This window comes from Podarcis melisellensis, assembly GCF_964234715.1.
Source record: "Podarcis melisellensis genome assembly, chromosome: 5".
NCBI classification, from domain to species: domain Eukaryota; kingdom Metazoa; phylum Chordata; class Lepidosauria; order Squamata; family Lacertidae; genus Podarcis; species Podarcis melisellensis.
In genome coordinates, this window is record NC_138537.1 from 9,970,337 (window position 1) to 9,982,417 (window position 12,081).

Genomic DNA, 12,081 nt, shown 5'->3' on the forward strand with positions numbered 1-12,081 from the left:
AATTCAAAAGCATCGATTCTTCGGCGATCAGCCTTCTTTAGGGTCCAGCTCTCACTTCCATACATCACTACTGGGAAAACCATAGCCACTTATTAACTACTGGGGCTAATATTAGAAGCTGGTATACTAAAGTTTGGGATATTGCTCTTCTGGAGAAATTAACAGGCAAATTAATAGTTACCAGGGGCCATTTCAGTTCACTTTTATTTCATTTGTAGGTAAAGAGGAACACAGTCTAGAACCCCCTCTTGCTTATGAGTGGATTTGGTCAAGGAATTACATATAGCATAAACTTGATGTTGTGATTATGTGGCCACCTTGCAGCCCTCAGTAAAACTTTCAGAACTACTATACACCTGTGGTTTTTGCGTTCTTACATAAGCTTCACAGTTTATTTTGTGTACGGATAAGGACAATTGCTGGTTTGACGATATCCTGGAGCTGAGAACTGTTTGTAGATCCGAAAAGCTAAATAAAAATATACTGAAACCAGGTGATGCCTGCAGAAGGGAGGAGACCTCAATGTGGAGGGAGGGCGGCACAAAACCAGAGTTAGTTGACTGCCTGTCATTGGCTCCGGCTCCACCTACCATTTGATCTCCCCAACCTTTGCCCAATCATTCTCATTGCTCAACATGAGCCGCTGGCCATAGGTCTGTGGTGGAACATCTGTTCCACATACAGAAGGCCGCAGGTTAAATCCTAGACATCTCCAGGTAGGGTGCCTGGAGCCTTGGGGAGCTGCTGCCTATCAGGGTAAATTATACTGGTCTGACTTCCTAAGTTTCTAAGCCCCTGGTGTTCTCTAAGCAAGCCTATCCAGTCTCACTAGCCCAGGCATAGGCAAACTCCAGCCCTCCAGATGTTTGGGACTATAGTTCCCATCATCCCTGACCACTGGTCCTGTTAGCAAGGGTATGATGGGAATTTTAGTCCCAAACATCTGGAGGGCCAGAATTTGCCTATGCCTGCACTAGCCACTGGAGAAGGGCAGACTTGTGACCCAGCAAGGGGAGCTGGCCGAGAGAAGCAGTGGTTGCCCGAGACTTGCAAAGCAAAGCAAAACCTTTCACAGGCTGCCCTGCTTCGAACCCGGAGCGGATGCAAACAGACTGTCAGAAAATGATTGATCAACCTCGTGTGCAATTCACCCGACAGGGATCAGAAGGAGAAAAACTTCAGCAGAGCCACGTAATGTGAGTTAATGAAATCATATTTAACTAAGGGTGTGTATTTAGACTTGATCTTACCTTGGTGACTTAGCCATTAGTAGGAATTCATTGTTTACTTTCAGGATTCTTATCAGGACTTAGCCTGTATTTGCACGTGATTCCTTCTCCTCCTCCTCCAGCTCCCACCACCCCCTGCAAGAAAAGAAAAAAGAGGGAGGGAAGGAAAGTATTGCTCAACATGATGCATCTACTCTAGCTCAGAAATAAATGAAAACACAGCACGATCACGGCAGGCAGCTAAGCACAATTATCTAATCTGTTTAAAATGGTTATGATTTCTTTGCTGTTTGAAGCTGCTTCGTGGTTCCCTCCTTAGGAAAAGTGATAACAACCGTAGTCAAAGCGGAGCGTGAAGTTTGGCGAGTCCCCGCAAATGACAAAGGGGCCAGGGCGGCAGGCTAGAAATTTAGAGGATGCAGACCAATTTGTCTACCCTGTTGGGTTTTGCCCTTCCTTTGGATCTCCTAGATTCTAATGGATCACAAAAAGGGCAAAATCACAGAGAACTGTACCCTTCAAAGGAGGTTTCGGGGCAAATTTATGCAACAGAGGTCTGCCTCTGGTGAGTGGAGATGGACAAATCTGTCACTTTTGGTTTCTCCTGAACTTCTTACTTCTTCCAACTTGAGTTTAACTGGCCACATTTCTGCATTAGTTTGTTTTTAAAATTCGTCATTAAAATTTGTTAGTATTTTGATGTGAATTTCTCCCATTTTCCCCAATGCAATACACTTTGTATCCCATTTTCACCAACTTGTGAACTTTTATGAACACTTTTCCACCAGTATATATGCCGCTGCTTTTCGTAGGCACATTTCGGTTGGGGAACCTGCATCAGAAAGTTTGGAGAAGTTTGCAAATTTCAAAGGGCATCTGCATTTCAATGCACACATTGTTTCTGGAGGTGTGAATTAGGTAGGTTTGCATTGAAATGTGAACTAAATTGAATTCTTCTCCTCTCTAACCCCCACCCCCACCCCAATCCTTACTGGCTACTAGCCAAGGTAATTTTACGCAGCCCCTGGGATCAGAGGCAATATGCCAATGAAGACCAGTTACTAGGGAGCTGCAGGTGGAAAAGCTGTGGTCTTCAGGCGCTGCCTGTGGACTTTTCATAGACAATCGTTGTCTATGAAGGATTGTCTATGCTGAGTGAAATAGGGTAGGAGACTACGGGGCCAGTTGATCTGTCCCAGCAGGGTTCTTGTGGTCTTAAAATAAAAAATTTGAAATATTGGTGACTAAAGAGGCTTGGGGGAAATAGAAAAGTCTTCATCCAGTTCACCAGTCAAAGCTCCCTGGGGAATTAATTCCACCAGAGAGCCGCCATCATGCTTGCGGTGTAGAGCAACCCCTAGTGGCAACCAGCACCAATCAGAGCAGCACACTGCTGTCAAATGGGTTAAAATATGGCCAACCAAAGGACACTATACCATGGGCACCCTCAAAGGGGTTAGAGCAGCCTTTCTCAACATGTGGGTCCCCAGATGTTGCTGAACTACAACTCCCATCACCCCTAGCTAGCAAGGCCAGAGCTCAGGGATGATGGGAGTTGTAGTCCAACAACATCTGGGCACCCACAGATTGAGAACTGCTGGGTTAGAGAATTGAACGGTTTTGTTATATATATAATTATAAGCGGTTTACAAATTCTTTTAAATAAATAAACGAATAAGCCCAGGTAACATATTGTGCTTATTAACAGGGTTCCATACAGCACACTGGCCAGGTTATAAAAATGCAAGTCTGCAGCCACATCCTTAGTCAAGGAAGGAAAACAGGGCAGGGGAAGTCTGAAGGTTCCCATGTTGTTAAGTGTAGGGGTAGCACACATGTACACCCCGAAATCACAATACACAGGGCCTGAGCCTTGGCATGTGGGACTAGCATGATGGAGCCGTACTGGTCCACATAGGAACCAACTTCTAGGTCTGAGGTCCCTTCGGGCCCCACAATGAAATATTTGAGGGGGCTGGGCCCTCCCAAAATTGATGGACCTTGCCATTCAAATGGTATGCATGCACCGTGTATTGTGATTGATTATGCAAGGCGAGGTTTACCTGCCCCCCCCCAAATATTTTATTCAAGTTGGCACCCTTGCTGGTAAAGGTAAAGGGACCCCTGACCATTAGGTGCAGTCGTGGCTGACTCTGGGGTTGCGGCACTCATCTTGCTTTATTGGCCGAGGGAGCCAGCATACAGCTTCCGGGTCATGTGGCCAGCATAACTAAGCCGCTTCTGGAGAACCAGAGCAGTGCACGGAAACCCCGTTTCCCTTCCCGCCAGAGTGGTACCTATTTATCTACTTGCACTTTGACGTGCTTTCAAACTGCTAGGTTGGCAGGAGCAGGGACCGAGCAATGGGAGCTCACCCCGTTGTGGGGATTCGAACCACCGACCTTCTGATCGGCAAGTCCTAGGCTCTGTGGTTTAACCCACAGCGCCACCCGCGTCCCCTACCCTTGCTGGTACAGCAGCTGTTTGAGTGCAGAAGCTTCAATCCCCAGCTTCTCCAGGTAGGGCTAGAAGGGACACGTGCCTTAAACCCTAGAGAGCTGCCAGTGTAGACAAGACTGAGCTATATGGACCAATGGTCTGATCCATCAGCATTAGGCGCATTGCACAGAATTTCCCTCTGTTTTCTGCCTCACCCATCCAATCTCAAGCAGGATCTGGATGAAGAGCTGGAAATTCTGTGGAAATCCTGCTGGCAGCAGAGCTTTCGGACACAATTCTCATGGGTTTCATGTTGCCCGTCCTTTGTGCATGCTCAATTACACCTGAGTTTCATACTGAAGAGGCTCGCTCGTAAGTCTGCGGCTGGTCCCGAGAGAATTGTACGATCCTGTTTCTCTTGCCTGAAATGTCAGGGCCGTGTGTTCATAGTTCACGTCTCCTTTGCTAACAAACCTCTTGGATGTGGAGTCGTGCGCTGCACAAACGATACAAACAAGAGTCCACAATGATACACACAAACACAGAGGATAAAGGAAACTCAAACACAAAACACGAGGGAAAGAATCTTTTCTCTGCCAACAATGAACGGACGGCCTGACCTATGCAAGGGGACATGTGGAGGAAAACGCCGGCGGATGGCTTAGGAAAACGGACTCGACGGCACAGTTTTGTTCATAACTTCTTGATTCTATCTCCTCCAAACACTTGAATTCTAAGCTTCACCCTCTTCAAGTTACTTTGAAATTCTGAGATGATTCTAACTTTAGTAGCTTAATCCAGCCAAAGGTATGTCTTTCAGTTGTGACATATCTGAAATTCAGATTTTTATATATATATATATATATATATATATATATATATATATATATATATATATATATATATATATTTGCTTTCGTAGATTTTCACGGGTACAGGAATGCAGGTTTTGGTGTCCTCGGGTGTCTTCCCGTGTAAAAGTTGGGGTGTCTAGGCGACGTTTCGACGAGGTCTCACTCGTCATCTTCAGGCTGGTGCTTTCGGCTTCTTGTTACTGGAACAGAGCAGGATCTCAGTGTTTGAGTTCCTATAAATACTGTTGAGGGGGTGTGGTGTATAGCCTCCAATGTTCTGGGCAGAGAGGAAGTTCCCAGGCTAGTGTGCCTTTTCTTCTTTTGTTCCTTAATTACTTGAGGGATATCTTGAGTGATTTCTTGAGTGATATCCTGAGTACCACTTAGGTGGGTCATTAGGTGTGGATTAGTTGCTAAAGTCTTTGTGTCTTGACCTCTTGAACTTTGTGAAGAGTTTTTCTGAGAAGATGGCTGTACTGCACTTAGTTGTGCTCTGGCTTGGCTTCGTGTATAGGGGCGAGCTGTGGTTTTGTGGCCTGTGTCAGCCAGATCTGTGTAGGGATTGCAGGGGGGTGCAGCATCCGGAGGTGCCACCATGGTTTGGCTACTGGATGGTGTCTGTAATTTATCTGTGGAGAGGGTCTGGGTTTGGGTCTGGTGTGGTTGATTGGTGATAGCGTTCTGTGTGCTTCTGGATCTGGTGTCAGTTTTTGTGGGGAGGGCCATCGAGATAGAGAAACACCCTCACAACATGAACAAGCGTGACGACACATCCCGCTTGCCAGACATCTGGAAATTAGCCCTCCCCACAAAAACTGACACCAGATCCAGAAGCACACAGAACGCTATCACCAATCAACCACACCAGACCCAAACCCAGACCCTCTCCACAGATAAATTACAGACACCATCCAGTAGCCAAACCATGGTGGCACCTCCGGATGCTGCACCCCCCTGCAATCCCTACACAGATCTGGCTGACACAGGCCACAAAACCACAGCTCGCCCCTATACACGAAGCCAAGCCAGAGCACAACTAAGTGCAGTACAGCCATCTTCTCAGAAAAACTCTTCACAAAGTTCAAGAGGTCAAGACACAAAGACTTTAGCAACTAATCCACACCTAATGACCCACCTAAGTGGTACTCAGGATATCACTCAAGAAATCACTCAAGATATCCCTCAAGTAATTAAGGAACAAAAGAAGAAAAGGCACACTAGCCTGGGAACTTCCTCTCTGCCCAGAACATTGGAGGCTATACACCACACCCCCTCAACAGTATTTATAGGAACTCAAACACTGAGATCCTGCTCTGTTCCAGTAACAAGAAGCCGAAAGCACCAGCCTGAAGATGACGAGTGAGACCTCGTCGAAACGTCGCCTAGACACCCCAACTTTTACACGGGAAGACACCCGAGGACACCAAAACCTGCATATATATATATATATATATACACACACACACACACAGTGGTACCTCGGGTTAGATACGCTTCAGGTTACATACACTTCAGGTTACATACACTTCAGGCCCCATTAGCTAAAGTGGTGCTTCAGGTTAAGAACAATTTCAGGTTAAGAACGAACCTCCGGAATGAATTCAATACTTAACCCGAGTTACCACTGTGTGTGTGTGTGTGTGTGTGTGTGTGTGTGTGTGTGTGTGTGTGTGTTTAACTGCTTTACGTTTGCTAGCATCTTTCCATCTTTCTGCAGTTGGAGAGGCATCAAATATGAAAACTCGCAGGCTGTCCCCTATCAAAGACAGCATATAGCGTGACATACCAAGTGTACTAAATACCATTGCATGTCATCTATCAATCAATGTCAAATAAGTGGAATGATATGCGTGTTTACTTGGAGGTAAGCCCCATGGAGTGTAAAGGGACCTAATTTCCCAGTTGAGTGAGAATAGGGCAACAGCTTAAATGCTATGGTATGTTTGTTCTCAGCAAGCAGATGATAAACCATCAGCATATGAAATAAAATCTAACTATAAAATATTCTGTGAGTGCCCGGCTAATATTTATTTCTTCATTTATTTCCCTTACCTTCCTAACCCAATCGCTCATCCCAGTTGGGTTCCCAAGCTGGCTATTCTCTGAGTATTTGAACACACAGATGCTATTGATCAGAATTCACAGAGGAATACTTTGTGGAACAAATCTGCTTCACTTCAAGTTAAAATACTTGCATAATGGAGTGGTAGTCAACTGTGTTTTACTTAGAGTAGACCCATTGAAATGCATGTATGTGATTACTGCCTCTTAACTGCGGAGGCAGAGCAGAGGCGTACTTACTGAATTCAAGGGAGCCTGCTTCAGAATAGGCATAGGATTGCACTTATAGCTCTTTAGGATCTTTCAGAATGATGTACGCCAAACAGCAGCAGCAGAGAATAGAGCATACACTTCAGAAGGATCGCGAAAACAAGGCAGAATGATGTTACCTGACAAAGAAAAAGATGAATATTGTCTTTAGGCAGACACGCCCTCGAGGGTGTTATCACTCATAAATCAGAAGATAAATCAAATGAATTGCGTGTGCCAGAAGCTGTCAATCACTGCCAGCGAAAATTCTACTGTTACTTGCCAAGTGAAATTCAGAAAGCCAAGGAGGAGAAAAAGAGAGGGGGAAAGAAGGGGCGGAGATTCATGCCACCATGCTGAACACAGCTTGCAGTTTGAACCGTCAGTGGTAATGCTCCTACATCATCAGGGTTTGCCCTTGCTTAGAGGCAGTTCAGTATGCATTTTGTATTGTGTTTGTCTGCTTTTCTTGCTTGTTTTGAAAACTTTTAAATGGCTATTTTAATTGCACTGCTCACCCCTCGAAGGACATCAGTGTACAAATGTATTAAATTGAATGAAATGAGCTGGAAGTTCACCTTTGCTGGGAAACAGGGTGTGGCTCAGGAAGGCAGGTGTGTGAAGTGCCAGGCAAATCAATCACACCCCCATATAATTGTCTTTTTTAAAGGGAAAATGTGAATAAACTGAGGATTCATCTCTTGGAGGTGGGCTCGCTGTGATAACTGGAAGTGCAACCCCCATTTTCTGAGGCATATTCTTTTATCAAATTGTGTTGGTTACAGACCAAGGTAAAGGTAAAGGTACCCCTGCCCGTACGGGCCAGTCTTGACAGACTCTGGGGTTGTGCGCCCATCTCACTTAAGAGGCCAGGGGCCAGCGCTGTCCGGAGACACTTCCGGGTCACGTGGCCAGCATGACATCGCTGCTCTGGCGAGCCAGAGCCGCACACGGAAACGCCGTTTACCTTCCCGCTGGTAAGCGGTCCCTATTTATCTACTTGCACCCGGAGGTGCTTTCGAACTGCTAGGTTGGCAGGCGCTGGGACCGAGCAGCGGGAGCGCACCCCGCCGCAGGGATTCGAACCGCCGACCTTTCGATCGGCAAGTCCTAGGCGCTGAGGCTTTAACCCACAGCGCCACCTGCGTCCCCCTACAGACAGGTGAGGCTGCGTTAATTCTGCGGTGCGCTTTTCTAACTTGTACTGAAGTAATCTAGAGCCTGCTGTAAAAGCTGGATTCTGTGCACTGAATAAATTCTGTGCACTGAATAAATTACGCAGATTAGATGATACTTGCCTATTCATCTTTCCTTCGCATAATGTATTCTGCTCTGGGCATCACGAAGAGATGGAACAATGACTTACAGAGCACAGAAACCTCACTGAGTGATCCCATAAATCCTAGAAGTCTTTTCAAGGGCTAAAGATGGGGTGCACACACATATTAGTTAAAGCAGGGGTGCAGTAGCTTTTTCAGACCAGGGGCCTCATTCATTTCTGAGCAGCCTCCCAGGGGCCACATGTGAGTGGTGGGCAGGGCCAAAGGAAAGGGGGGAGGAGCAATTGGTGTAAATTTCACCTTTGCACAGTAGGCCAGTTTCTACCCGCACTCAGATGCCCCTCTCTATCTACCCAGGCAAGAAAGAGTGCTAGGATGCATTCCAGCCAGGCAAAATATATATATATACAGGAGGGTGCAAAACAGGTCCGGTGAGACGATTAGCTTGGAGAAAGTGGGTGTGGCTAAGAAGGAGGTGTGGCCTGGAAAGAGTCATGAGACCCAGATGGAGACGCCTGAAAGGTAGAATTTGGCTCCTGAGCCTCAGGTCACACGCCTGAGGTTAAAGCCTATTTCTGCAGCCATGTGGACTAGAAACCTATTTTCTAGAAACAAATAGAAGCCGGGGTCCTCAGGAAGCTGAGTGTCAGATCTGGCGATAAATGCTGCACCTGCCGATTTTCTATGGTTGCCAGTCGTGGCAGGAGCGGTTGTATGTCACTACCGTGTCCTGTCCGTGAACGTTCCTGCAAATGACCTCCAATTGCTCAGTGTCTTTGGTTAAAATGCTGAGTCACTCACCCCATACAGGCCACTGGTCTCACCCATTCATCATGGCAAACTAGCACTAGAGATCTACCTTCAGCATCTATTTTATTTACACATGCCCCCCCCCCCAATTTAGCCATCAAAGAGCCATTATCCGCGGCTAGTCAAACAAATTGTCAGGTCATTGATGTACCTGACTTTGTGGAACATCTGCGAATGTGTATTTGGGAAGAGATACAAGCGCCTTTAGGAGCATTTTGAAGTTAGCTGGCAAATCAGCTACCCCAGTCAAAAGATATCTCCCATTACAGATGATATAATGACTTTTGGTTTGCTTAAAGCCGAGGAAACATTGACACAGCGATTAAGAGGGGGGAGGGGGAATAAGTTGTGGAGGGGCAAGGGGGGAGGAGGAACAGAGAGAAAAAGAGAGAGAGAGTTACTTTATACCACCTGAATTCTGGTTGTTCCTGGGGCCTAGACCCTCGTCTTATTTGAGGAAAGATTAGCTTGACAAATTGGATAAACATTTTATGCATGACAGGACGCTGATGGAGAGCCCGTTCTGCAAGCACACCTGTTGGTAGTTTGCTTAGCGTGTGACCAAGGTGTTCAGCTAGCCCTAAGTCCTCCCATGTTGCTCTGTTTACTGTTGGACAGGTATGGGCAGATCCGAGCTCTAGGCCTTAGTAACAGTTGCTGCAATCTTTTGCCAGTGACTTTTTAAAAAAACAAAAAACACCTCATTTTTTAAAACTAGACTAGGCCACAGAAGTTTTCATTTAAGGAGGACTGCTGTCCAAGAAGCAGAGAAAATTGCAAAGACAATAATAATCGTAATGTAATGACATTTGCCACCTCCCAGGTGCCAGGGGGTTTAGCGGCTCGCATGTATATTATCCTCCTGAGAAGACCTTTGGCGTTTGGCCATTCTGCTCAAGAGACACTTAACAAAAGAAGGATTCGGTAATTAATTTATGGGATTCACTGCCACAAGATGTGGCAATATCCACCAGTTGAGACGGCTTTAAAAGGGGATTAAACAAGTAAGTATAAAGCTATCTATGAGTACCCCTCATGATGGCTCCAGAATTTGAAGCATTATCCCTCTGAATACTTGGAAAACACCAGTGTGACAAGGCTGTTACCTTCATCTCTTCTCTGCGTACTTCCCAGAGGCATCTGATTGGCCACTGTGGGGGAAAAGATGCTGGACTAGGTGGACCACTGCATTGCTTGGATCCATCAGGGATCTTACATTCTTACAAACTGAATGGTTTCACTGATTTATTTGAGTGACTTTGATGCTGCTTTTCAAGATCATATCCTTCCAAAGAAATGCTCTCCCTGTGGAGTTTTGCTCGGTGCCAACCAACTGTTTGGTTTAACATCTTGAGTTAAGGACCTTCCATGTTCACTCAAGCTCCAAAATGCTGGACAATTACATCTGCCAAGGGTCACACCCTTCACATATGCATTAATTAGACACTAATGATATGGGGACGCGGGTGGCACTGTGGGTTAAACCACAGAGCCTAGGGCTTGCCGATCAGAAGGTTGACGGTTCGAATTCCCGGGACGGGGTGAGCTCCTGTTGCTCTGTCCCTGCTCCTGCCAACCTAGCAGTTCGAAAGCTTGTCAATGTGCAAGTAGATAAATAGGAAGGTGAACGGCATTTCCGTGCGCTGCTCTGGTTCACCAGAAGCGGCTTAGTCATGCTGGCCACATGACCCGGAAGCTGTACAATGGCTCCCTCAGCCAATAAAGCGAGATGAGCGCTGCAACCCCAGAGTGGTCCACGACTGGACCTAATGGTCAGGGGCCCCTTTACCTTTACCTTAATGATATGATAGGATGAACTGTGCCTAATTCTACCTTCCCCGCTACCTTGAAGCTGGACAGAAGTCGGTGTAAGAGTGGTGGGCCTAAATGCCAGATTTTTCTATTCCCTGTCATACATACTTAGCTCCAGTCCGTGCAACTGAAGCTACTGTTTATTTACGTTAGCCCTAGTGATCAGAAAGTGCAAAAAGACTGCCCAGGCAAGAGCAGGAATGGGATGCTATCAAAGAGGTTCATCAGCTTTCAGAAGTAGTTGGCCTCTTACATCCTGGCCTCCGGGCATGATTAGGCACAGAGAGTTGTTCCTACAATGTAATCCCCCGACCTTGTGTTTCATTAGTTGAGTGTGCAGTCACTCAATATTCTGCTGGGGGGATTTAAATTTGACTGAATCATTTTACAGAGCTAGATTAGTTCTGCTTTTTAAGAAAAGGCGCTGATTTTGTTGTGCTTTTTTGAAATTGCTTTTAATATTTATGTGGGAAAGTTTCCTGCTTGCATTCCTGTCTCTTTGAAAGATGAGCACAACTCAATGGCAGGCACAATTTATATATTTAAATCTGGTAAACTCAAGTTGCCCATTTAGTATGAAATCTGGCCTATGCCATTGGTAGTCCAAATGTTTCACAATGGGCCCGTATGGAAATATTCAGCTCATATGGAAATATTCAGCATGTCCTAGGAAATATTTCATGAATGGAGGGGAGGATCAAGTTGGTGTTGAGTTGTGCTCAGGGACTATTATGGATGAGTTAAGTAGTAAGAACTGCTGAATAAAACAGAGAAATGCAAATCTGCTGTCGAGTCCCAAAATTCTTGATTAAAATTTAGCAGAGAGTAAAGCAACCTAGCAGAAAGCACGTAGAAGTGCAAGTAGAAAAATAGGTACGACTCTGGCGGGAAGGTAAACGGCGTTTCCGTGTGCTGCTCTGGTTCGCCAGAAGTGGCTTAGTCATGCTGGCCACATGACCAGGAAGCTGTACGCCAGCTCCCTCGGCCAATAAAGCGAGATGAGCGCCGCAACCCCAGAGTTGGTCACGACTGGACCTAATGGTCAGGGGTCCCTTTACCCTTTATCTTTTTAAAGCCACCTTTCAATGCTAAATCCCCTTTCAGAAAATTATTTGAAAGCCTGCAATTTCCCTTCAAGACTATATCCATGTCCATCCTTATCAACAGCCTGTGCTGTGAAATCCAGTCCTCAGATAATGAATGGGGGAAGTGCCAGCCATGCTGCACAAGGGGTAGACTTGTGATGAACACATGGCTGTTTGCCTTAAAAAAAAAAAAAAGTAGAGTAGACAGCATCCATAGAGGATATCACTCACCAAGAGGGGACAGCAATGTTTTGACAAGAAA

At 45.9% G+C, this 12,081-nt stretch overlaps 1 protein-coding gene across 5 annotated transcripts in view; it reads right to left on the minus strand.

Annotated features, from left to right (window-relative positions):
- Nucleotides 1-3,508: 3,508 nt before the first annotated feature.
- Nucleotides 3,509-12,081, minus strand: part of LOC309369918 (uncharacterized protein) — a 456,081-nt gene continuing 447,508 nt past the window's right edge. For 2 of the 5 annotated variants that reach the window (XM_081911391.1, XM_081911395.1), the window contains one exon: nucleotides 6,883-6,972. Coding sequence is in view for 2 of the 5 variants with exons in the window: in XM_081911392.1 (XP_081767518.1) it covers nucleotides 6,887-6,972 (86 nt within the window). In the remaining 3 variants the exon portion in view is untranslated. Of the gene's footprint in view, nucleotides 4,165-6,154; nucleotides 6,973-12,081 lie in introns of those variants that run through there. The other 3 variants (XM_081911392.1, XM_081911393.1, XM_081911394.1) reach the window with 3 other exon arrangements.